Here is a 27,139-nt window from a genome sequence, read left to right on the forward strand (position 1 = left end):
CGAGCACTTGACCGCGAAACGACTTCTGCTCACTCTTCAGGCCCGGCGCGGGTCTTTCGCGGACTTATGTATGGCCAACAACAAACTGTCCAACAGTCACGCTCTGCAGCAAGACCTAAAATACCATCAACACCAAATCGAACATTCATTAAAGTCGGACAGTTAATTTAAATATTTTGGTATGTTAAGAGAAATGCATCAAGGAGTGATATGCATGTACATTTTTATTTATTTATGTAATTTGTACATTTATTTATAACAATTACAGGTAATATAGCCTAAGACGTTATAATTGTACCATTTATGCAGTGTATATGTAATGCCAAAAATCTCGCATATGCGCTATAGGACACAAAAAATAAATCTATTTTTTTATCTACTGCATTCAAAAAGCACGTAGCTCTCCCCACAGGTGAGTTCATTAATAAATTAGTGCGGCTTGCTCTACTATATAGAATATTGTGATGACGTTCTCGAGAGTGAGACTCTGGTACAAAAAAAATTAATTGGGCCAGTATCTCATTATTAGATAAGTGACCGTTTATTAGTTGAAAAAAATATTTAAGCAAAGCAATACCTCAACGTGTCTCTAGGGAGTGGTAATTGGTCATGCCTAATATACAAATCGATGGGTAAAGCCAAGGGTAACGTCCATAGGGCCGCGAGGATAAAAACCTTAAAAAAAAATTATGGACTCTTTCAATGCGTAAAGTGTATGTTAATTCATGTGGAGCCCAGATGATCGAGTTTAATTCAAGTACACTTAGGACTAGTGTGTTATATAATAACGTCAGTGTTTTTGTGTTACGAAACGGATATGAGTTTCTAATTACGAAGCCAAGAAGCCTGTATGCTCTGCTTATTTAATCATCGATGTGTTGGTGAAAAGTTAGTTTGCTGTCGTAAATAACTCCTAGATCTTTGATTTGGTTTAGGTGTTGGAGAATAATTTCATTGATTGTATATTCAAATACATGCGGTTTCTTTGATCTTGTATACGAGACGATATTGCACTTGTCATGTACATCTGACAAGTCAAAGATTGTCTGCTTTGTTGAAAATTGGATTGGTTTAAGGACTGTTTAGAAAAAAATGTTGTCCCGATACTACGTATCAAACTTTGTTACACACATTTAACGATCAAGTTTATGAACCAGATTTGTCGATTTTTTACGAAAAGATGTTTGGTTGAGGTTTTTATTTGTACAATCCGTTGTCCAGAGTTGACATTTTAGCTTGTAAAATTCAATGAAAAGTGAAAGCTTTTCTTTGTCTTCTTAAATATCCGTAGCTATAACCACCTTTAACCTATCATAGTTGCGAAACCTTCTTTAGAAACTTGAAATGCAGTATGTTCAGTAATTATTATGAGAGATCACAATAACCCTTATCTGTAAAGTAGGCATCCATGTGTAGTCGGGTTTTGGAAGGGGTCGAAGGACACGAAGGTCGAAAGGCTTGATTTATCTGTTTACGTCTTCTGGGTTCGTTGGATCCGAGCGCCACATCTTCAGGATGGCTGCGCGGCCCTGAACTTGCGATCACCAGAGAGAGGGGGCAAACAGGTAACAGGTATGTGTTCACGTTCAGGGGGGGACAAAGAGGTCTAGCTCCCCGCCCCACCCTCAGCAGTGCGGCACATTCCTCCCGCCGCGGCCAGCCGAGACATTCGCAACCAACCGACACGGTACCGCGCGCGCCGACAACAATAAGCTGGTGCGAAAGTGCAACGGGACTCGCGCCAGGATACGACTTCCCGACTGTCAGTAATTTTTCCCTTCTCTCTGAACGACTCGATTGTTGTTTTTTTGGAATCTGAGCTGGAATCTCGAACGTGCAGAATTCCAATTCTTTTCTCCTTCCCTTCTCATGATTATCTTATCTATCCCGAACATGAAGATTCCAATAATTTTTGACCATATTTCTTTCCTCTCCCAAGCGTATAGATTGTCAACAATGGTTTCCCTGGTCCCTTTTATCGATTGCTATTTGCTTGAAATCGTCACTATACCAAATATGTAGATTATCAAATGTTTTCTCGATAGTAATTTGTTCAATAGCTTTATTTTGGCGGATTTTAACATTTATTTATTGGACTTTCATTTTATTTCTATCACCCTTTTCTGAACATCCTGTTTGTCTTTTGTTTCTCAATCATTTGAATTGTCCATTGTTTCCTACTTCCCCATTTAAACAATTCGATTATGGCTGTCATATTCCTTTTCCTGATTCTTTGATTTCAATTCGCAGGATATATATCTAACTTAGTAACTCGAATGTTAATAATCAATTGCTTTCTTTGTTCTTTTTTGTGGAAAACCCGATCTTTGTTTGTTCTCATTTGTCCTATTCTTAAGAAAAATTGATTGTTTTTTGTTTGCTTTTTAACATCTATTTAACGTGTAGTTTTCATTTTTCTAAATGAGAGTGATATAATTAATTGTTGGTGACTTTTTCTTTTACAGTACACCTACTCGGAATTCTACGCGAATTTCCAAGAATACAGCAATTCATTGCACTCATAGAAAAAGGTGTTAATTTGTGAAAAAAGTGTAGCTACTGATTCGTAGTTGTTATGAACAAACTGTGATAAAAAAGTGTGAAAATAACGAGAAATAGAACACTGTGACAACGGGTGATATCTGTGGATGAAGCTGTTTATTTGTTGATTGTAAACAAAAAATCGATCACGATGATTAGAAGAAGAACTGTTTGGTTCGTGCTGACAGCCGTGCTCCTGCCAGCCTGTTTTGTGGTAAATCATCATTTTTAATGCAATCAACTAATTATTTATTTGACGGTCTCCGTGGTTGAGTGGTTAAGATTCTAGGCTGCGAATCCGGAGGTCGCGAGTTTAGTGGGATAATTTTATTTGATTAATTTATGTTATTTCACAAATTATTGATAAAAAAATATTTGTAGCACGTTCCAGAGTGGTGGATACTTTCAGTATTGCCGAGTATGATGAAAGACCACCATTTAAAATCGAAACATTGCTTTAAATGGTTTCAGTCTTGTTCGGGTATATGGTTTATATTATCTTTATATTGTCTCATTTCATACCCCAATTGGGCATACCATTGTTTTACTGGCTCCAGATGGTTGGGAGTAGTTCGGTCTCTTGTGCGGTACTCGCATATTATTTTTATTTATTATCTTGATTTCAGATGACTAAAAGTATTGAAGAGATTGATTTTTGGGGTACTATACCGTGTTGTACTTTCTTCTCCTTAAGCCGACCTTTCAGACAGCATTGCAGTGTTAAGTGTTCACATCTAGGCAGTTTGAAAGAAAGCTAAAATAAGTTGGGTTTCTTTTTTCACTTCAGAAAGATGCTAATTTAAGTGTATGTTTATGCGCAACAAGTAAAGGCGCATTTTACTTTGGACTAGTCATTATGACTTTGAAAGGGTCAACCTTACAATGATTCGTCAATGTCAAACAAACCACATCAAAACAAGAGTGCGGTAATGACCTGTATGCAAAAATGAAGTTTTACAGAGCTTTTTCAACGTGTTCGAATAATAATAAATATTGATAATTTCTTTTTTCAGCATTGCTTTACTTTGTTTGTTTTTTTTTGGCATTTGATCTGTCTGTAAATGTATTGGTTACGTTCCTGTTTGGTTCCAGAAGGTGGCTGTGGTTATACATATACTTTTAGACCTTTTTACCCCTCTATCTTGGTTCCTACTGTTGTAGGGAGCTGTCAAATCGGAATAATCAATATTATAGTACCCACGTACCAGGCGGTGAAAAATGTTTGGACAAATTGTGTAATAATTCTTTATTTTAATAGTTTCAAAAAATATTTTTTCACAGAGACGTAACATTTGATTTTTGTATCTAAACTTATCTTACCTGTGCAGGCTTTGCAAAATATTCTTTCCGCCCGGCCGCCAAAACTCTGTGCGGTATATTTGCTTATTCTCACTGAAATTGGCAATGATGACGAATTCTTTATTTGATATATATTTTTTACTTTGTGTATATTTTAACTAGCTAACGTGTACCCGGTGTTGCTCTACTTTTTCTACTTTCTATACATATAATATGCACATATAATATATATAAACCTTCCGGAAGAAATTCTCTACATGATAGTGAAAAACATACCAAAACCCGTTGCGTAATTTAGATAGATTAAACGCACAAACAGACAGATACGGATCGCGACTTTGTTTAATACTGCTTAGAGATAATAATAAAAAAGTATCATTAAAAATATAAAGACTTGTTTACTTTCATTTTAACTTCCTTCATTTAAAATTAATTTCGATGTTCTACATCTGCCAGGCGTTCCGTCACGACTATTTTTTCAAAGATATCGATTTGTGGCATAAAAGTTTAATTAAAATGCAATTGGAGGAAATAAATATAAAATTATATTTATTTACTTCTTTGTTTAATTATATTATATGCATACAGATCCTAGAGTAATGGAGCCACATGCGGGTAATAAATAATAAATATGCATTATTAATATGAAGTTACATCTGAGTATTATTTTCTAAAGAGAAATGCGAAATGAACACGGACGTTCCCCGAGCATAGAATAAATGGTGACAAATGTCCCGTTACTCGCTGTTTGCAAGTCATATGCAACTATAATTGATACGGTGTAGTTTCCACATACTTGGCAAATCACGGTAATGTGTTAAAACAAATTTATTTCTTTTGCTACCCGGCTTCGGCCCAATATTTGAATGCTTTGAGGGGAACGGCTGCGAAGCTATTTTCATAGGAAACTTAAATTTGGATTTAAGGTCAAAATACTCTAACAAACTGATGAATAATTTTTTTTAATCCAAAGGTATGGCAAATATCTAGTACGTTTATATGATATTTTGTGTTTTAATTAATAAAATATATGATATTAAATAATTAGAATTTTCATGACTTTAAACAATTATTTGCGAGTTAAAGATAATTATTAAAAATATAATGCGTTTATTACACGAATATTATGTTATATACAATTTAAAAACAAAACATTTTGATGAGTATATTTGAATCACAAAGACCGAATTACGTTGGAACGCAAATATGTTGCATGTAAATTAAAATTTATAACAAAAAACTCCCAGTTCACTATGTTTTAAAGTTTAAAATTTTCATTATATTCGAATAGAAAGCAGGGAAAGATTAATTTTTTTATGATTATATGTAAAGTCATGCAAAATTGAATTCTTAAATGGTTAATATATTAAAATAAAAAAAATTAAATAGCATATTATACGTACAATACATTAAGGAAGACCTATTAAAAAATTCACCGTTCCAGTATTAAAAACACACGTAATGAAGTAGGCGCAAAATTCTGTTATAGAAATATATAACGCGCAAACGGTTTGCACAAACGTTAATTTGCGCAAACTAAATTTGCATAAGTAAGCATGTACGTTAGGACAAAAACTGTATAATGTTTGCACAAATAGTTTGCGCATTCAAGACGCTTCGTGTAGCTGAATCTTAAGAATACTTTCACCAATCAAAACTGAGCAAACGTGTGTGCGTTTTTAGATCCTTTTTATTTTTTGAATTTTTGAATTATTCGTTTCAAAATAAACTGTAATCCAGTGAAAATCGAGCTCAAAATGAAGCGTTTATGAAAGTTAAATAATTGTGCTTTGAGCTTTTTTTAATAGGTTATATTTGTCGGAAACGCCCCAGAAAAGCACAGCACGACCAAGTTCACAACAATAGCGTATAATGTGCAAATAAACGTCAGTTGATTTGTCGGTTCGTGACATCGCCTTGCGTTCAGGCATTCCTTGCAACACACGTGCATACATTTATTTACACCGACGCAATAATATGGGAATGTTAATGTCTTGTAACTTGTAACTGTTGTGTTGAACTGTCATTGTCATTGTAATGTAAAGATAACTGTGTTTCGTATGTAAGAGATCTTCCTTTTGAAATATAAATGCGTAGGAACGCAATGACATTCCTACGCAATTTTACAAGACAATAGAGAATGTAGGTAAGTTTTATTTTATTCATATTAAAATGAAAGCAGAACGTTTGACGGATGAATAGTTATGGAAATAAACACAGATATGATTTGAGATTTCAAGATAATGAACACTGTAAAGCTGTCCGAAAACTAAGAAGGAAGTAGCGCAACACGGCAGAATATCTACTCAAAAAATAAATCACTACAAGAAGTTAAGAGGAAACTACAAGCCAAAAATGTGTATATTCTTGGTATACCTTATATCGTAGGTAATAGGCATTAAAATCACTTGACAAACGGAGTCTAGTAACGTTCGATTTCAAGCAAAAAGCTGGTTTTTATTTATTTTGTAAATAATTTTATAAGAAAGCAAAAAAGTTCATCAAGTGAAACTGTCATAGATAATCTTAGCTATAATACTGTATTTTTAAAAAGTTGATTCCTTTATGCGTCCATACATTTGAATTGAATAAATATTTTTATTTTTTACATTTATATTTTTTATTGAGTAATTTATTTTTTATTTATTATTTATTTTCTACTCAAGCGAAGCGATAGGAAAACCTTCAATTTATCTAAAGCCTATATTTTGGTAATCATAATGTACACTAATTCGGTATAAAGATTATAAAAAAAGTGATTTAGTATTAAGCTTCGCCTTAAGTATGTAAGACTTGCATACCTTTTAGTTTCTATGGTAAATCTATTTGTTGCCTCAAGTAACATGAACCTCAACATTATAATTGAATAAACCGTACAGAACATACTGTGAAAAATCAATGGAAAAGCTACAGGTCCTATTTAAAATATTAAATGTTTGTCTTCATATGAAAAAAAGAAAGATATGAATATAGGATTATAAAAAATATAAAAATTGTTTCTTTAAAATAATGACCTACGTTCATTTGCCGTACTCATCTAAAATCGCAAAAGTGGTAAAAAATAACAAAATATTGTAAGCAATAAAATTAATGGCCTCAAATAGCCATACAAATAAAAAATTAAATTAAATAACAAATAATAATTTGTTATCCTTTTTACTATGCATAAAAAACCTTGTCTACTAAATATTAGTTTATCAATAAAAATCTATATAAATAAAAATGTTAATTTTCGTTTGTTCAAAATCTTAAATCACCGAAAGTTCTTGTCAGATTGCTTTGAAATTTTGTAATATAAAGATGTCACCTGTTTTTCTTGTATGTTCTACTTATCCTCCCTTTTTCTATTTTTGTACTGTTTCGTATATAAAACTTATAATTTTGATATCAAAATACCAATGTAAAATTGGTATTACTCCCACCTATGTCTTGTAAGTTCTTCCTGTCCTACAATGAGTTTTGTAACTCATCGGGATTACAAAAGAAGAAATAGAATAAAAAAATAATAATAACCTTCATATATTATCCATCAGCGATTAAAACACCATCACGTGACAAAATATAGCTGCCTTTTAAAATAAGGTTTTAAGCGATAAAAAGTAGTTTAGAGAATTTTATATCAAAGTTTATTAAACTCTATTTTTAAACAACTTTTTCAAACGTTGTTAACCTTTGGGAAGTTTTTATGCAAAATCCTGGCAAATTCTTTCAGCTTGTGTTTTTTTTATAGATAACCAGTTTATATGTTTTTGAACATCTTGTTCCGATTCTTCTTAGAATATCATATTTTTCCTATAAACTCTTCATTTAAAAAAAAAAACAACATTTAGCTGTTTCTATGAGCCAAAATAATGTGGTGCGATAGGTACTATATTGTATTTATATATACGGGCGCTCCCACCTCAGGCGACACATGTAGCTGTTTGGAGTTAAACGCACAAATAACCCATCATGTCAAAAGTCCAAAAATGTTTATGCGTTACCTGTATATGAGGGAATACACATACTATCCATTCCTGTATCCATCCTTGTTCTTAACAGGAATGCTCGATTTCAATACATTAGAAGCCCGCAGAAAAATATTATTAGGCAAACACTTTTTAAGTTAATCTCTGGTACAATACACAATCCGCTTATGTTGAAAGAGGTTAACTTTTATTTCCCTAACAATTATACTCGAGGGAGATCCCATGCACTTGTATATGCTCCGAAAGCGAGGACTTCTGCCTATCAGAACGCGCCAATAAACAGAGCGACTCAAATGCTTAACGATTCTGCATTAGCCATCGATATTTTCAATGTCACCTACAGACAATTCAGTAACTATCTTTTAACACATGTCACAAAATAGTAAAACTGCCTCTGTAAACTTTTTAATTTGTAATCTTCTTCATGATATATTGGTGTATAACCGTTTTATGGAGAACATGAAAAAATAAATAAATATTTTTTTACTGTCATTGTGGAACAACCATTTCAGTCATCTGTGCAGCAAAATAAAATACCCTGGACGGATCTATTCGAGAAAAATCTGAAGCCACGGGATGAGGGGAAAGATGTCTGAAAAATTCCTTCACTTACTAATTTTTTTAATGACATATCCTATTCCCTGTTCTTTAAAATATCCAAAATAATTCACAAGCCGTTATAATTGCAATAACAATATTTAAACAAATTAAAGAAGTTCATTTTGTACCACTTTGCATACAAATCATTTTAAAAGTTTGTCATACAAGCAATCAAAAGGCTGTCAGGCAATTTCCTCTCACCCTAGATTTAGAATCAATTTCATTAATTCAAAATCATACTACTGCACATATAATAAAAAAAGGAATAAAAACTAGCCTAAAAACCGATTTTCATGTGTCACAAATATGGCGTGAATAAAAGACGTAAAACATTATAATTATTGATGTATATTTTATTCGAAAGAAATATACATTTAAAGTCATCATTTTTGATGACTTTTGCCCGGTGATTGGAATAATAATAATGGTTGAAATTATTTGGATATCGCCGTTTTTCTGAGAAAGTCAAGGGCGCTTAACAACTTATTTTTGCATTTTATTTATTTCTATCACTTCGACTTATAACTTATTACTTGTGGCTTATAACTAAGTTTGTATTTTTGAGGAAAAATGTTAAAAAAAATGTTTTCGACACGAAGTTAGCTAAGTTCAGACGTTTCAGTTTTAGCTGATCAACTTTTATTGAACGAAAAAAATTAAACAAAATCTCGTCCAGACATGTTAATTAAAATCGAATCGATATTGTTAATAAATGTTAATAATATGACATTAGTTAGGTTTTGAAAGAAACAACGTGCTTGGCTAGGCTTACAAAACGAAAGAATTAATTACATATCATAGACAAGTTAAGTTTTTTATAAGTACCTAAATACATGGTATTTTGAACATATTATAATAATCAAGATGGCATAAACTGAAATTATTGGTGCGTGCGTCTTGATAATTTCTGACATTTTTTGGAAGGAACTTGCAAATATGTGTTGAAAAAGCACAAACAACCTCTTGAGTTAGAAAATGAATTCTAAGAAGAATTGAATTAGGTTTATCTATTATTATTTTGAAAGAGAAGGTTATCGACATCATTTACGAATTTCGGAAGAACAATTGATAAGTGGCCGAGTTCCGCTGCATTTTTTTAAATAAATAAGTTTTTATTTCAAATTATTTAATATTGAAAAGAACGAAAAGTCGTTTATATGTATAAAAAATAGGTTACTTTGTTCATAGTTTGGATAATTTAAATAATTTATGCTCATTATTTCACTTCAAAACTTAACTCAGAAATTATAAACAAGAAAAAAATATACGTCTATCTGCCAATTTTTAACTTTGGTTGCGAAAAAGTGTAACTTTAATGGATCTTTTAACATGATCCCCGATATAAATAGTTGTTTTTTGTAGTAATTAAGTTAAAACCATGTGTGTTTTTTTATCTAAAATATGATTCATCTATGAAATCATAATTCCTTTTTGTTGTTTTAATTTTTTTATGTCTACCGGAGTCAATTCCTGCAACAGCCATTTCAAAAATAATATCATATTATGCACTGTTATGAGCATTTTCATTATGAAATATTTCTTGTTTAATATAATTATATCATGTCATCCGACCATTTTAGACATTTTTTCGTGAATATGCCATGATCCCAATAGATACGTTTACTTTAGCCAAGGGAAGCAGGGAACTATGAGTCTCGTCCCACGAGTCGGTAAAGTATCGACAAAAACCGAGTACGGTACTTCCTGTATATCAGCGGTACCAGGTTTCAGTGGGCGCTTGATATTTATTCTCGACACCGCCGACACCACATAACGAACTTTTAATTACCCTTTTTACCAATAACATTTATTTTAGTTTAAAATGATTTTAAAATATACTAAAGAATATATTATTTAGGCACGTTGGTTACTTGGTGACTTGATTCACAATCATTTGTTTTTGTTTAGGCGCCAATCTCATATCAAATTAGACGACAATTTGACGATGGTAAGATGATGAAATTCAGTGTAAGGCGGTAAATGTGAAAAAGAAATCTGCAATACCGACAGTTTTCTAAGCTACAAGTTATCTGACGTGTGCCAAGATCATGCAACATACATGCGCAACATTTCTTGCATCTTTATAGCTCTCGGTTTTTGTCGATTCTTTACCGACCCGTGGGACGACTGCCTTAAAATCGCAGCGAGCTAAAACATGTATTCAACACGTGTCGATTCAGTGTGAAACTCGAACAGTGGCTGAGTTGGCATCGCGTTTGGGTCCCACCCAGGCATGATGAGTTCCGTCACGACATAAGCACCATTTTCCGGTTATTGTGGCGGTAGTAGGAGATTTTTAAATCTTGTCAGGTTATTCGTAATCCGGGAATGTTTGAAAAATTAATTAAAATTTACGACTCATACTTGAACATCAAAAGTAGACGGGTTTTCAACTTTAGTTGTTCAACTAAAAGTTGGATCAACTTTTGTTGAAAGAGGGTTGACACTTGTCAATAAGCTATCAAGTGTCATTCAATAAAGAGTTGATAAACTAAATCTGAAACGTCTGAACGAGTCATCTATTTTATTAGTATTCATTTTTTAAAATCCATGTTGCGTTTTCCGGAGACCCGAAAAATGAAAACTTTGAAATGCACTTTAACTATTAAAATTATCTTTAACAATAAAAAATATTCTGTTATTTAAGTAGAACGTCATTAGCGGTAATAATTAAATAAAAAATGTACTAAAGTTTCTTATTGCGAATTTAGCATTAATATCGTAAAAATGGCGAAATTCGTACTTTCAAAATTACGAATTTCGCGTTATCGCAAATGCGAACTTTTCAGCTCCATATTTATGAAGGATTGTTTTTAATCAGGAGCCTTGAGCAGTGTCATATTTAAAAAAAAACTTATGGGTACCTATTAAACACCAACAAAAAAATTCTATGTATGAATTCCAGGCGCAAGAACTACCAGATCGACTTCCGGAGAATTTCGACAAAGGGGCAGAGAGTAGGGGGCTTCTGAAGACAATCGGAGGCTTCTGGGGCAACAGACCTCCAGCTCACGACTCCCCTCCAGCGGCCTGCAGTTGCGGTAAGATACCAAACCACCCATTCATATCTAGCCAATGAAAATGACAGACACTCGTAGTGACAACCGGAAAACTGGTGAACATCAACAGACAACCCAAAATAACTTATTCGTCGATCGGTGAATTTCAATTTTTTTTAAACTTTTTTTTGGCAACTAAAGGGTAAAAAACACTTTTGGGGCCAAATCTAAGCTTCAAAGCGTTGAAGTTTTAACCTTAAATTAAAAGACACTAAAGGACGGGTTGTTTCAGAGAATTTGAACGATTCTTCAGTTCAAGTTATTTTTAACGTTCTGTGGAAGATCTTTTCGAGTTCTGTTATTATTTCAGTTCTCTCAAGTAACTGGCTTATAATGATATAATAAAAGAACTTGAATAGGACTTTCACAGAACCAGAAATTTGATGAATCGTTCAAATTCTTTGAAACAACCCATTCTAGGCAATTGATATTAACCAACTAGCTACCGAGTTTTTGAAATTTGACCAAAAAAATTCCGGACCCAATTTACTAGAATTATTCTCGAGATTTTTACGGTCAAAAGTACTATCGCGATTTATTTTTGGACTATTTTGATGATCGAAAATATAAAGCTATATGCCACTGTTATTATATGAATTAAAATGTGACCACGCCGATTGTAACGCCACTTACATCGGACAAACGGGGAGGGCATTCTCAACTAGATTCAAAGAACATATACGATGTTATAATAATAAAAACACATCCTCAAAATTCGCAGAACATCTCTTGGTAAATAATCATACCCCACTTAACAACAAGGGTCCTAAACCATTGCATATAGAAAAAAAGGGCATTAGATTAAATTTACTTGAACAATTAGAAATCAATAAACGAACGAATGACCCAAATTTAACACTAATTAATAAAGGACGGAAAATAATTTACTCACCACTTCTCAGTATTTTCACAAAACCCAAGCAGTATAATGCACCCAAATAATTCATGGCAATAAAGTCATTAGTAAATAATTAAGAATTCATTACCATTTACTGAGGGGAAAACATAGATTGGTTTAACCAACAATATATCATGTCATCGGTTTAAACAGTAATAAATCAATGTATGCACCTTCAAAATTTACATTTGAAATAGTATAAATACGTCGTCTCAATGTGGACTAACCACAGTTTGAAAATGGCCTTGTAAGCCGAAACAGCTGTCACAATAATAAAAAAACTAAAACACTAGCAGAACTTAATAATAATATTATCAAATTTAATCTAAATTAAATTTATAAAAAAAAAATATATATATATATTATAAGTAATAATTAGTCGCCTGAAATATCAATACAAATTGAAAATATCTGCCGAGTAATCTTCCCAAGTATCTTCCCGCTGGCGGAATTTATTTTTACTATTATATATTTTCAATTTGTATTGATATTTCAGGCGACTAATTATTTACGACATAATAAGGTAAAAATCAATCACGATATTACCAAGGTAATATAATTTTTCTGATTTACTGCCAAATTCATATATTTTCCCGACCTAAAGTTATAATATTTAGTTTAGAACATTTTTTTCTAACCTAAACATTATGACTTTATTTTATTTCTTCGAGTTGAAATTTGATTGCGAAACTTCACTGGGCGTATGCTACATAAACAATCGCGGTGTGGCCAGGGTAAAATAACAAAATCTGTTCAATTAAAACGTTGCTTGAAATGTCTTCAGCGATGTTTTTTTGACCAGATCTTAATAGCCAGATACTTACTCCAAGCTTCCACTTCTCCATCTCACATTAATTTTCATTCAGCTTCACGTTTTGACCATTTGGAATTCTTTAGCGACATCTGATCTTAGTAGTAGTCGACCTTCATTCAAGGAAAGACACAAACAAAATCATCTAAAAGGGTATTTTCAATGTTTTTCTTACTCCCCAGAAAAAGAAGAAAAAAATTACAATTGAATTTTAATTTTATTATCTTGACGAATAAATTTTCTAAAACGGTTTAAAATGTGCCATTTTCGATTTGCTGCCAAAACGATATGTTCGTTTTTATACGTGAATTAGACGGCGCCAGCGTTGACGTCATGCCTGGCGACATTGGTGACAGCCGTCTTATCAGACATTGGCATTTTCTATGTCATAATGACGTTGTAGCCAGTTGGAACCATTTCTTGAAATCAATAATTATCAATGAAAATATTGCAATTAAATATTTTTAATACGATCACCTTAATCACCTATTCGTTTATGAAAATTGATCGTCGATATATATTTATTGTTCTTTCAAGTCATTATTAAATTTAGTCATTGATTCAAGCAGACTCGACCCAATTCTAAAAAGAGCAATAAAAACTTTCGCAAGAAAGTTACGTCATAAATTGAAAAACATGTAGACCATTCGTGCAAAATTAACCGTACTAAACACTGGACCATGTTATGCATAAGCCATCTAACCCACAAATTTTGCAAGCTGAGATTTGCATTTGAATGTTTGCGCAGTTTAAATAAAATTGTGTCGTTAAAAATGGTGGAGAAAAAATAATTAACAATCATTATTTATTTGCCAACAAGGTTACATTTAAAATGACGCTGTTTCAATGTTTCAGTTGTTTGTTGAATGTTTAAGCGAAGTTATTTTTCTCTTTTTGTTCAAAATCGAACATACTGAATCAATCCAAAATGGAGTTTGTCTATAGTATTTTTTGTACAAATTAATTTCAATGTGAACAATGCTAAAGGCTGTCAACCCATAAGGATGATCTTAGCTGTACTCCAGTCTTATGAGGAACGACTTTCAATACTTTAGTTTACGACCCTGGATAAAAGAAGATAATTTGCTGACTTAATATGTCTACACAAAATTATTCATGACGAGCTTGAAACAACTCATTGTCGGAGCAATATTCTTGTTAATGTTCCTAATAGACGTAATCTAAGGAGTCAGAATATATTTCATCTAGAATTATTTAAGAACAATATTGCATATTTCAATCCAATGTCTCGAATGTGTCGTCTGTACAATTCTATTGAATGTAACTACATAGATATACCTATATGCAAATAGTCTCACTTATTTTAAAAAGCAAATTAGCAATAAATTGTGAATGTTTGTTTGTTTTTTTATTTACTCTATTGTTTCCTATTTTTTTTTGCTTTTGTTTTTTGGATCATATATTGAACTGTATGTTTTGTTTTTGATATCTCTTTTTTTGCCTTTGTTCACGTTTTGCTGTTTTTATTTTTTGTTAATGCATAGTGTATAATGACACTTAAAGTGTGCATGATGTGAACATTTTTAAGTGGACTGTTGACATCTACGCTTTTTGCAGCGCTTATCAATTGACTTTTTCATGTTAATAGTCTTTAAATGTTCCTAAACAATAAATAAATAAAAATCTTAATTTTGAAGTTTTGGGTCGGGTATCTTCCAAACATGAAAATATTACTATTGATGAAGTAGAATTCATCGAAAAGTAAAATTTTAAAAATTGTGGGTTGGATGGTTTTTGCATAACACGTTAGCGATTTAGCTCGAATAAAGACAAATTAGGCCAAGTTCTTTGTGATGTTTTATTGGCACACTTTGAGGATATAAAGTTGTTTATTGAATTCAAACAATAGTAAAGGCTCCGCAGTAAGCTTTCAAAAAGAAGAAGAAGATGGTTTGACGGTTAGATGCGTCAATATGAATGTTAGAGGGAGCACGCTAATATTTAACAAACGATAATATAGTGAAAATGTTTAGTAAAACACAACTCGTTTAAAATAGAGCGAAAGTCTCTCGACAAATGCCTAAGTTGCATTTAAAAATAAACTGTGATTTTTTCATACCTATATGTTAAATCACAGAACAATTGACCGGTCGGTGGCTGAGTTGACATCGCGTTTGGGTCCCATCCAGGCGTAGTGTGTTCAATTCCTCGGCGGGATAAGTCCTCCATCACAACACAAGCAACAGTTTTCTTCTCACTGTGGTGGTAGTAGGAGATTATAAAACACTGTCAGGTTATTCGTAACTTCTTTACGTATTTTTTTATTGAGGGAATTTTATATAATTACCGTTTCGGCTTTACAAAATACATTTTTAAAGAGCTTTAAAATTGTAAGTGTTATATAGAAATATGTTTTATATCGGTAGAAATTCGGAATGCGGCGACTTAATTTGTTGATGCCAATACGTTTTTTGTGTAAATACAGTACGTTCATAAGATTTTCGGAATAATACAGTGACACCAGTGTTTTTTAATGTTATAATAAATAAAAAAACCTTTATAAATACATAGTACGAATAAAGTTGCATTTAAATGTACATAATATAAGAAAGGAGAGAAAAGAGAGTAAAGAAAAATAAGAGAAAGATCATCATTCATGTTCTTCTTTATTATATGGGTAGATACTTTGTCAAAGATCACCATTCAGAATCGAACAGTTGCTCGAAATGACTAGCCGTGTATGGTAACCATATCTAAATAGCCAAATACTTCCTTAACTTCCTGTTTTCCATCTTCTTCCCTTGTCCAACTATCTTCAGCCTTATAACATACCCCTATTGGGGATGCCAAAATCCCACTGACTCTAGACCTAGACGATCGGAAACAGTTGGACTTCTCAGAATCGAGTGACATACTAAAAAAAAATTGGCAAACCACAACAATGTTTTAAAAAACATTATAATATTTTGGGTGTCTTTTTATACCAGACTTTCTCCTTCGATGCCCCAAATAAAGTTTTCAAAAATGACACACTCGTTCGAGGAGAAAACTTACTGATATAAAATATTGTCAATTTATTGTTAATCTCTTCAGATTATTCGTATTCTTATTGAAAACGGGACTACAGGCCCCTAATTGATGAATTGATAGATTTCCTAGTAAAATATCAGTAAAACGTCGGAAAACGTGTTCATAAAAATACTAATATTTACGCACTTCATCGTTACATAATAACAGGATAAGCACAGCTATATGAACACGTGTTTCGATATATTTTGGAAGTACTGATAGTTTATTGGTAAATTTGTAAATGTCACCTTTTAACAGGATTTTAATAAATCAGCAGTCCTATTTTTGTCTGTGTTGGTTTGCCAGTATTTGTTGTACCTTAAATTGAATGAAAGTATATATATTTCCAGTGTGCGGGGAGAGAAATGATCCCGGTCGCGTGGTGGGCGGGCAGACTACCGCCCCTCAGGAGTTCCCCTGGATGGCGCGCCTCTCCTATTTCAAGAAGTTCTACTGCGGGGGAACCCTCATCAGTGATCGTTATGTCCTCACGGCTGCGCATTGCGTCAAAGGGTAAGGCTTTCTGCTCCTTAAATAGGTTCATACCCATCCCCTTAACATATCTTTGAGACGTACTCGCCATACAGCACAAACTGAGAAAATAAATTTAATTTTTTTTACAAATGTCGATTAAATGGTACAATTTATTTTTTAAGGTTTCTATTTTTCAAAACCTGCCACAATCTGACGGGGTAAACATGACGTCATAGGTACTCTGTTTTGTTGGTAAACAGTAAAGTCAATCCAACTCGGGTCGGCATGAAAACAAAAAACCCAATTTAAACATTTCGCTGTCCTAGTTCTTGTATGTTCAATAGACCTTTTTTTTAAAAACTGAGTTATGAATGACAATATGTATATTAGCCTATAGCGCATTAATGAAGTTCAAAAAACCATATTTTTTGGTTTTTAAGTGACATTTTAAGCATTTTTCGAGTGCCTATATCCACTCACGGAATAATGTTTCAGTTCTTATTTGTTCAATATCCTGGATATTGAACATTCAAATACTCAAAGTTATGAATATAATATTTTTTAAATAGTTCATAGATATTTGTTCAACATCTCGCAGAAGGTTGAGGTCTTGAATGTTCAATCTCCACTGTCAACCAATCAGGAGCCGGCAGGTAAAATGTGCGGCCATGTTGATTTTTAGTTGTTTTCTAACAACGAAATTGTTCCACTAAAAACACGTTTAATTGCAAATATATACTGTTATTGAACTAAAAAATGACTTCACCGACTCCAGAATCAATAAACCTTAGAACAGTAGCTCAAATAGAAAGGTAAGTCTTAAAATTATGTCATTTATAGGCTTTTTCACCATATTTTACATGTACTTCTTGAATTTGCTAGGCAAATATACAGAATGCTTCGTTTATTATTTATTATTTATTTATTCAATTATTTATTTACAAACTTAGGACTTTTACCTAAAATGAGTATTAATAAATTATATTAGTGCATTAAAACTTATTTTTATTCAAGAAATACAACAAAAGAGCCAGGAAACGGAAATGTGCAAAAAGTCGACTGTCCTCATAATCTGATTGAAAGACATCTACGACACATATTTTGTCCGTTATCACTGCTGAGATCGCTGATGAAAACGAAGTCCAAATATTTCAATTTTGAATTCATTCAATTAAAAGTTTCTCATTTTTTGTTTTTTTTAGTCACATAAAAAACAGTAAACATATTCTTATGTAGAAACTACAATAAAACCAACTAGGCAAACGACTAACAACAATAAATGTAATGTTAAATAGCGCACACCCATAACCCAAATCGCGGGATATTATAATCTTAGGATTTCAACAGCTAAAAGTATTTAAAAAAATAATATTTTACTCACAATAATCAACATAACTTTAAAAATTACGTTTATCAAATTTAGGTAACGAAACAGTAAAAAAAAACCAAATTGAACTTCAATAATTTTACGCATCACTGGGGATTTTTTTATGGAATACCGCACACCGTCTCAACTGCTCCCAACCATCTGGAGCCAGTGAGACTATGGCATCCTCAATTGAGCTATATTCGTATATTTTGAGGCTGAAGGTAGTGTGGAGGGGAAGGAGATGGAGAAGAGAATGAGAGGAAGGAGGATGAAGAAGAAGAGAGATGGTATATGAGTATCTATTCAGATCTGATCACCAAACACGGCTAAAGCCATTTCATTCTTATGGTGGTCTTTACACCATATCTTTCTTTCTGGAACATGCCGGAAATAGACTATATGTTATTTTAAATGAAGAATTGAAAATAACATAAATGAATCAAATAAAATTTACTTGCGCACGCCGGGATTTGAATCTTAGACCTCCGGATTTCTAGTCAAGAGTACCCCTAGACCACGGAGGCCGTAATACGTACGATGTAAGAATATTTCACATCACGCATGCACCGACAACCGATCAACCGATAGTAGTATATTAGCGGTAGGTACCTTTGTACTTGTACATTGTTTTTAAACTTCCAAAATATTTGATGATTTATATAGAGCAGTTTTTGTGAAAAATCAACTCAAGGACTCTGTTTGTATATTTTAAAGTAATACTTTAAGTCAACTACTAACTAAGATAAAAGTAAAGTATTTGAAATCTGAAAATCAACCGTATATATACAATTTACCACTAATTGGCTAATTGAACAAAAAATACCTCAAACTTATGGGAGCCGAATTGTTCAATCTCCAGACGATATGTTCAATATCCAAAATAATCATTCATCATTTTCAAGCCATGTTCAACGTCCACCTTTAAAGTCATAATATGGGCATATTATAGCTTCAATCTTCGAAAAATTATCTTTAATAATTCCCTGTTACGCTTATGTATTAAACTAAATGACCAAAATCGAGAATTTTTTAGAATTTGCCTGTAAAAACAAAAAAAAAAGTCTCCTGTAAAATTTGCTAAATGGTCTATTGAACATACAAGAACTAAGGCAGCGATTTAGCAAGATTTCTAAAAAACGCCTTTTGAAATAATTTGTATGCTGCGGTAGTGATCCGTGTGCGAGTATACGCATCGCAACTTTTCACAAAATTGTTCGCGGTAGAGGTAGCTGTTTAAGTGCTGTCAGATACCACTGACCAATCACAGGGCGTTTGAGTGTCTCACGGTTTTAATAATTTGTAAATGACGATTTATTAATTCTACGTATGTAGATATACGTGTCAAATCAGCGATTGTTGATCTATATGAATACATGTTTGTAGGCCATAATATATTTCACTCAAGTTCCTTATTAACTGTGCCCTTCACATGTATTTGTATGATATATTCTTACTCTCATAGGTTGAGTCGTTTTTCAGAATTTGAACAATTCATCAAATTTCAAAGTTAATATTCAAGTTCTGTGAGAGTAAAAAAGGCAAATTTTGTGTTTACCCTTTTTACATCATACAAGAATCTCACTGGCCAAAAATTTAATGAATTGTGCAAATTCTGTAAAACAACCCGTTCTAACATCAACATGTTTTTGAATTCACTGTGATTGATTTTGAAGTATCACGTCATTAAGTCAGTACCATCGAACGTCAGCTTGCATATGGCGGCGAATGTTGTTGATACACATTATTCCTGCTGATTTGTTTGTTTCAAATAGTGCAGTTTACTTAGCGACAGAACTGAATGCGTAATTTAGCGGTCGCGAGCCTAGGCGTGTACTCTAGTCTGCCTTGGTAAGTACTCAATGTACCTACCACAAATTAGACATTACAAGGAAACATGTCATGGGTACCCACTGTGAAATATGTAATATGTTTCATAAGTATAACTAATATACTGTTTAGTTTCTATAACATAGATAGATATCCTAACCTGACCTCACAAATCAAAACCCAATCATGTAGGGTAGACCACTATCTACTCTTATTGGATTATATTATATTTAGCAGACACGCGACGAGCCAGTTGCATCAAGTCTCGGATCTGTTTATGGTTTGATCCTCGTCTGTCTGATCTGTTGCTGACGTCTGTTTCCGTTCTTCTCGTTCATTTTTGTGTTTACCCTTTTTACATCGTACAAGAATCTCACTCAGATGATAGATCTAAGGCATCTACAGATATTTGGGTTATGTTGTGAGACGATTGCTATTTGAATTATTGAGGTAATGCAGAAGGTTGTGTTAACATCCCATTGGATAGCGAAACGGTTCCCCCGACCTTATACTGTACTCTACGGGGAATTTTTGTATCTGACACCATAAAGCCACTAACCGAGTTTCGATGCTGAATGCTGGTCTGAAATTTCAATCTAAAATAATAATGTGTTTAAAAGTGATAAATGAATTTTATCACTTTTAAACACATTATTATTTTAGATTGCCTTTAAGGACTGTTTAACCTGTGAACTCCGGGTCTATAGTCAAAACTCTTGCCGATCTCTCAAATTGCACGTTACTTAAAAAAATTCTTGCTCTTTTCTAGATTTATGTGGTTCATGATCCGCGTGACGTTTGGCGAGCACGACCGCTGCAACGAAACAGAGCTGCACGAGGCTCGCTACGTCATCCGCGCCATCGTTCACGACTTCAGCTTCAGCAACTTCGACAACGACATCGCCCTGCTGAGGCTCAACGAGAGGGTGCCCATCAGCGAGAACATACACCCGGTGTGTCTTCCTACCCAACAAGGTTAAACAGATAATAAAACTCCCTCACTGAATTGTATCCACGGAGGGTGTCAAGAAAAGCAATGTCACCATAAAATAGTTGTACTCATATTCGTATAACACTGAGGGTATATATGAAGGCGCTGCAAAATAACCTGCAATATCTTAAGCCTCTCACCATTTCTTAAAACCCATTTAAGTGGAAGGAGAGAGGCTCCTCCAGCTCTTACTCCAATGAAAACGTGAGTGGCAATCAGCTGATGTAAGAGATGCCCATTTCGTACACAACCCCACTAAGAGAGCCTCAGTTCTCCTTATCCCGTAAATTTGATCCTCTGTCTATAGGAGAACGTGCTCTCACTGCCGTTGTGCCCGCATGCTGCACATCTGGGCCTTAAAGCATCAGCGATGTGTAAATGCGGCGCGGTGCAGAACACCGAACACATGGTCAACTAATGCCGACTACATTAATTCCCTGGTGGGATTGATGGGGTCTACAGGGTAACTCCAGAGGTCCTACACTGGCTCGCATACCTAGATGTTCCCCCCTAACCCCAACTAACAGAAGAAGATAGTTGTATGAAAGGAATTAATGGTTTTGGTCTAAAAGCTTGGAAAATGATAATACGGCAGATTTAACAATATTGAAGGTGTGTCTAAAATAAACGAAAAATTAAGTAAAGACATAAAATAATGTAAACGGAATGGTAATTACCCATTCCCATGATATTTAAGAGACTGCATGCGAAAGTACTCCATAAATTTGCTATGAATAGTAAAACTTTCTAGCAATCGGGTAGTATGGAGTATGTTTAAAAAAGAGGGGTGAGGTCAAATTCATGAGGACAAAAGGGTAGGTAACAAGGATAATAAGACTGGTATGGAAATTGTAAAATAACTCAATGGTGTATTAGTCACTAATAAAATAAATTGACTCATAAAAGAAGTAAGATTAGCAATTCACAACAAAGTTCTGATAGAAACCCCTGAAATTTCATTAAAATCCCTGAGCGACGTCGTTTACTGTTTGTATGAACAACTGACAACAAACAACATTAAACTAACTGTCACATTTAAATTGTATTTCATAGTAAGGTTCTGCATAGCGGAGGACCAATACGGAAAAAAAATATTGTTATAGTTCGAGCTACGTAGCACAGATGGATCTAGTTATATTAATTCATAGAGTTTATAGAGTTCTACAAAATATGCCTCTAGTGTATAGGTTAACCATGGAGGGCCATGTTTGGATCCGAAATAGCCTGGCAGTTAGGTTTACATAAAGAGAGATTTTGAAAGCATAAGAGATAAGATCGGCAGGCAGGCCGTCCTACACAATCTTTCCCGATTATAAAGTTTGTAGTCTAAATAAAAACAAATTGTTTTATTGTAAAGAAGGTATTATTTGTTTACAATAAACTATTCACAGTAATAACAGATGCAATAAAACACTTTTTACCTTTCCAGATAGGCTGTACGTTGGCACCATGGGCACCGTGACCGGCTGGGGCACCTTAAAGGAGGACGGCAAGCCCTCGTGCGTGCTGCAGGAGGTGGAGTTGCCCGTCATCAGCAATGAGGCCTGCCGCAACACCAAATACAACGCCAAGATGATCTCCGACAACATGATGTGCGCCGGATACCCGGAGACGGGGATCAAGGATTCCTGCCAGGTAAAACTAATTCAATGACTGAGCAAACTGACCCTTACGGCAATTTTTATTTTTTTTTATTTATTTATTGAATTTTTTTTACATACGTGGATAGTTACATAAAATATTGAAAACTGTATAAAAAATATTGTAATAAATGTACGTAATTAAAAAAAAAATCCCACGAAGGACTGAGTGTATGTATTATAAGTATGTTTATCTTATTTCCATGGTTTAAGTGGAAATACAATATCAAATTTAAATTTAAGTTATTTTAAACGATTACTGTATAGATGCAATACAAGAAACTAGAGCATGAAATATGTAAGAGTTTTAAAATAATTTAAAAAATAAGGTAAATACTAGTTTTTAAGGAAGACATCTTACAAAGTGAATTAGCAGACAAAGCATTTCAAACAATAAAATATATCCGCTGTTTTGTATGTATGTGAAATAATAAAAAAAAATCTGTCTATGGATATAAATTTTACAAGATAGCTTTGCTAAAACTTATAAGAAAAAAATATCTAGTGTTTTTTAGCCAAGATTTGATGTAGTTTTTAAAAGATTGAAGGTTTACACACGTGGCCCTTTTAAAGGTTGTACATAAAGAATTATACATTTTTGGAGCAATAAAACTAATATGCCTTTGGGCCAACCTGGTTTTGCAGTGAGGCACAGCATATTCACAAGCGCCATGTCAGCAGCTAGATAGATCAAATCATCAATAAGTGTTTAGGACACCTAAAAACGGTAAAAATATATAATTATTTACTGTATTGAGTAGTTGGCTCATTGCTGAAGATTGTGAAGCCCACTGCAATTTCCTTGATATACCAGGCTCAACTACTCTTCACGGTCATCTAGGTTCGATTTCTCTGTTTGGCGGTCAGCTAAAGTATCTTAGAATACGTTTTAGGCAGACAGATGATCGCCTATTTTGGATGCCTTGCACTTCCAGAATGAATAGACTGGTACCGATAGCCTAATGATAGATAATGCTGGACCAACAGAAGTTGTAAGCCCCTCTTCCCCTGAGATACGCAATAAACTCATGTTGTGTATTCACTGAACAATATTGTCAAACCACGAGAAATCACGAGACCCGCGTCTGCTTCGCCACCAATTATTGATGAATCCTCGAAAGTCAAAACTATAATGTTTTCATATTAGCTTTCAAACAAACAGATGCCGTAGCTGTCTTTTTTTATCCTTTTCGTTGTTTTGTTCCTTATTAGCTTTCAAACAAACAGATGCCGTAGCTGTCATTTTTTATCCTTTTCGTTGTTTTGTTCCTTATAAAACACACGCATTGTTACAAATTCTGACACAAGTTAGTCACAACTAGGCAAGTAAGGCAGTTCTGCAACAACACCTCACGACTAGTCGCGGGAGACAATTTCGGTAAAGTGTGGCTGTATCGAATATGGCGGTGGTTGCCAAGAGTTTTGAATCAATTATCGGATACTTGTGTATCCATGTGGAAGAAGGGATTTACATTGAAATATCATTTAGTGCCATTTATTGGAAAAAGAGCGGCCATACATTGAATGAACAATTTCCGGCTTCAGATTGATGAGAGCTTCCTGGAATCAGCAACACTACAGATTCTTGAAAGAGGCCTATTTTAAAACTGGAAGCTGCGCCGGACTGATTGTGAAGAAGCATTTACTTCTACATCATACACACACAAATTCGTTTATAGCTGAATGTCAACGTTACAAAAAATAAATCGCGTCATGATAAAATCTTCTGTAACTAGTTTGATATCAATGCTTTCACAATATTTTTAAACATCGTTGCTATTCAATTAGGTTGTGTTGATTTAGAAAAGGATCTTGACGGGATTTTTGTGGTTTCTTAAAGTAGCACACTTTATTTAAAAATAATGTCCTATTTATTTTAGGGAGACAGTGGTGGACCCTTCGCAGCGGAGAGAGAAGATCACAAATACGAAATAATTGGTTAGTATACTATTCTTAACCGTATAGTCAAGATATTTATGTGTCGAGGTGCATTTTGTAACAACACTAATCGAGTGCGCTAATTAAATGATGAAGACGTCAAAGCGTTTATATCACTCTCAAGAATTTCCAACAATTATATCCAGGTTCATGCGTATTTTCTGCTTCAAAAGACGCACACCACGTTGACATGACAATGTGGAGTTAGTATAAAAATAAATTTACAAAGAGTTTTAACAAAAGTATATTTTTTGTAATTTTCAGGTGTGGTGTCTTGGGGAAATGGCTGTGCGCGAAAGGGGTACCCAGGAGTGTATTCCAGAATCACGAGATACCTTCCCTGGATCAAGGAGAATACTCAAGACAGCTGCTTCTGTAACGAATAATACGGATTCTGGAACACTCAACTTTATAGTCTAAATCTATACATCATGATGTTAATCATAAAATATTTTTATAATGAACTTAATTGAAATGAAAGGGAACAGGAAACGGGTGAATAAACTATATTACTTAATTTACATAAAAAAGACGTTGAACCTTTGTAGAGTTTGACTGACTTAAAATAGAAACAATATATTTTTATGCCAGAGTTTGTATTCCCGTAGAACGATACATACTTTTTGAAATGGAACTTTTTCTCGCAAGGATGTTTATGAAAATTACAAAAAACCATTTCCCGAAAGAAAACAAGGAACAAAAGGACGGTACAAGTTTATAATATTTAATTTATTATTTGGATCAAATTTCAATAAAATGCGTATGCAAAAAATGACTAAGCTGTTTCAATTTTATTCACTTTCAGAAATGTCACTTAAGAGCTTCCGAATATCACAGAAGTGAACTAAATCTTGACTTTGACAAAATTAATTGTCTGCCTCCAATATAGTAATGTAATATATGGAGAACTAATTATTAGCATTGCTCTAACAAGAACGGGGGCGCAGTCTGTAAAAGCATATCTGAAGAAAAAGTTTTTCAGTTTCGTATTTTCTCAAAACGCCATCTGTGAGATGAAAGGTAAACAGCTTTCTTCGAAAGCTTTAAAGCTTTGATTTTTGGGGAATATTTTATTTAAATTCACTGTTTCCAGGGTACTTATCAAAATATCTGCAAATACTTTTAATGTTGTCAAATTTGACTATAGTGAAAATTTAACAATGGTAACTTTGATACTGGAAAAAATTAGCATTGATGGACCTAATATTTGAACAGTTAAAAACAGTTATCCAGCCTGCAGGTTGAAGATTTTCCTAGTGATATCCAAACTCCCTCATAGTACCTATACTAGAAGAAGAACATAGGACGATGCCAATATTTTACTAGTTAATATTCTTACGATGGTTACTTTTTCCATGGTCATATACAACAGCATTATTATAGATATTTACATACATTTTATAACTCCAAAAGCTAGGAACTTGGCTGGTATTAGTTTAGAGTGATGATTGTCAATATAAAATAAGATTTTCTATGGCGTTGATACCAGAGACAAAATTAATGTTATGTTCCTGTATTTTAGCGTAATCAGGAAAATAATAAAATGAATTTGGATACGGTGTTTGTAGATTTAAAAATAAATGTATTTTTGATATAGAATATACACAAGTAAAAGTAGATTGTGTATAGATTTGTTTTGCCTGTTACTTAATTAAATTGATTTCGTCGAATATTATTTTGATCATACTTTAATATAAGTAAATCAAAGGATGATGGAACTAACCGGTCTGTGAGTTTTTGGTCCAGTCCAAAGCCGCAGATCTCGTTAAGGCTCCGCTGGTAATCTCCAGGAACCTGTTCTCGAGTTATTGACCTTAAATACATTATTCTTTTATTTCTATTTCGAAATACAAACATATTATATTACGCGAATCTCGAATTTAACACATTCCCGACAAGCTGTTTAGAAAAAAAAACGTATTCGGTTGTAAAAGCAACTAACAGTATTTTATTTCACCAAAATTGGAGAGTTCTCAGAGTTAAGAGGTTGACGAAAAGGCTTACCAAATGGAGTAAAAAGTTACATCATAAAAAATACACTTTTAACCCAAAAACAAGTGAATATTCATCATAATTTGACACCCTATTTTAAACTAAAACGTTACCTGAATGCTTAAGTTTACTTTAGTCAAATAACTAATAATTAACTGATACCAAAAATGATACCGTTTTCTCACAAGTAGTAAATGTTTGTAGTAGTAAAGTAAGTAAGTGTTTGTAGTAGTTTGTAGTAGTAAAATTTGCACCCGAACTTATCCTGAAATGTTATCTATGTTATGACCATTTTGTTACTTTAATCAAATATCTGTTTCCTCGAAAAAAAAGTTAAGTTACCTAAGTTTGCCTACATTTTATTCTTTAATTGATTTGATTACATTAAATTGCACAAATTGGGTTAGTATGAACATTTACTAAATTTCGATTCAGTTTACATTCAAGCATCACTTTATCAGTTATAAATACTTCTTTATTTGCGATGCGGATTTCCTATTTAATACATTCGCTTTTTGGTACCCATTTTAGGGAGACAAATTTTTGAAAACAATATATTTGTTGCCTTACGAAAACAAACGGTTACAATTCTTACATTGTCTTGAAACATGCACCTTGCGCATGTAAACTGAAATTAAAACTATTTCGATATTCATTTGATCACCGACTGGAAATTGATGTATTACCGGATGAAAATTGATA

General features: G+C 33.3%; 1 protein-coding gene across 1 annotated transcript; it reads left to right on the plus strand.

Moving 5' to 3' along the window:
• The first annotated feature begins 1,624 nt into the window (after positions 1 to 1,624).
• Positions 1,625 to 25,220, plus strand: LOC149418030 (trypsin-1-like). The gene is made up of 8 exons (XM_089639287.1): positions 1,625 to 1,762; positions 2,466 to 2,755; positions 11,314 to 11,449; positions 16,557 to 16,719; positions 20,646 to 20,851; positions 22,297 to 22,502; positions 24,388 to 24,445; positions 24,710 to 25,220. The coding sequence occupies exons 2-8, from the start codon at positions 2,693 to 2,695 to the stop codon at positions 24,829 to 24,831; spliced, it is 954 nt and encodes a 317-aa protein (XP_089495413.1). The 5' UTR covers positions 1,625 to 1,762; positions 2,466 to 2,692; the 3' UTR covers positions 24,832 to 25,220.
• The last annotated feature ends 1,919 nt before the right edge of the window (positions 25,221 to 27,139 follow it).

The sequence above is a fragment of the Hesperophylax consimilis genome, chromosome 14, assembly GCF_061612785.1.
Source record: "Hesperophylax consimilis isolate HC1 chromosome 14, BYU_Hcon_1.0, whole genome shotgun sequence".
NCBI lineage: Eukaryota > Metazoa > Arthropoda > Insecta > Trichoptera > Limnephilidae > Hesperophylax > Hesperophylax consimilis.

Excerpts from the sequence above, each read along its gene's own strand:
- LOC149418030 (XM_089639287.1), top strand. The coding sequence starts at position 2,693 with ATGATTAGAAGAAGAACTGTTTGGTTCGTGCTGACAGCCGTGCTCCTG. Across the intron at positions 2,756-11,313 it reads TCCTGCCAGCCTGTTTTGTG|GCGCAAGAACTACCAGATCG; the intron begins GTAAATCATCAT and ends TATGAATTCCAG. Across the intron at positions 20,852-22,296 it reads GTGTCTTCCTACCCAACAAG|ATAGGCTGTACGTTGGCACC; the intron begins GTTAAACAGATA and ends TTACCTTTCCAG.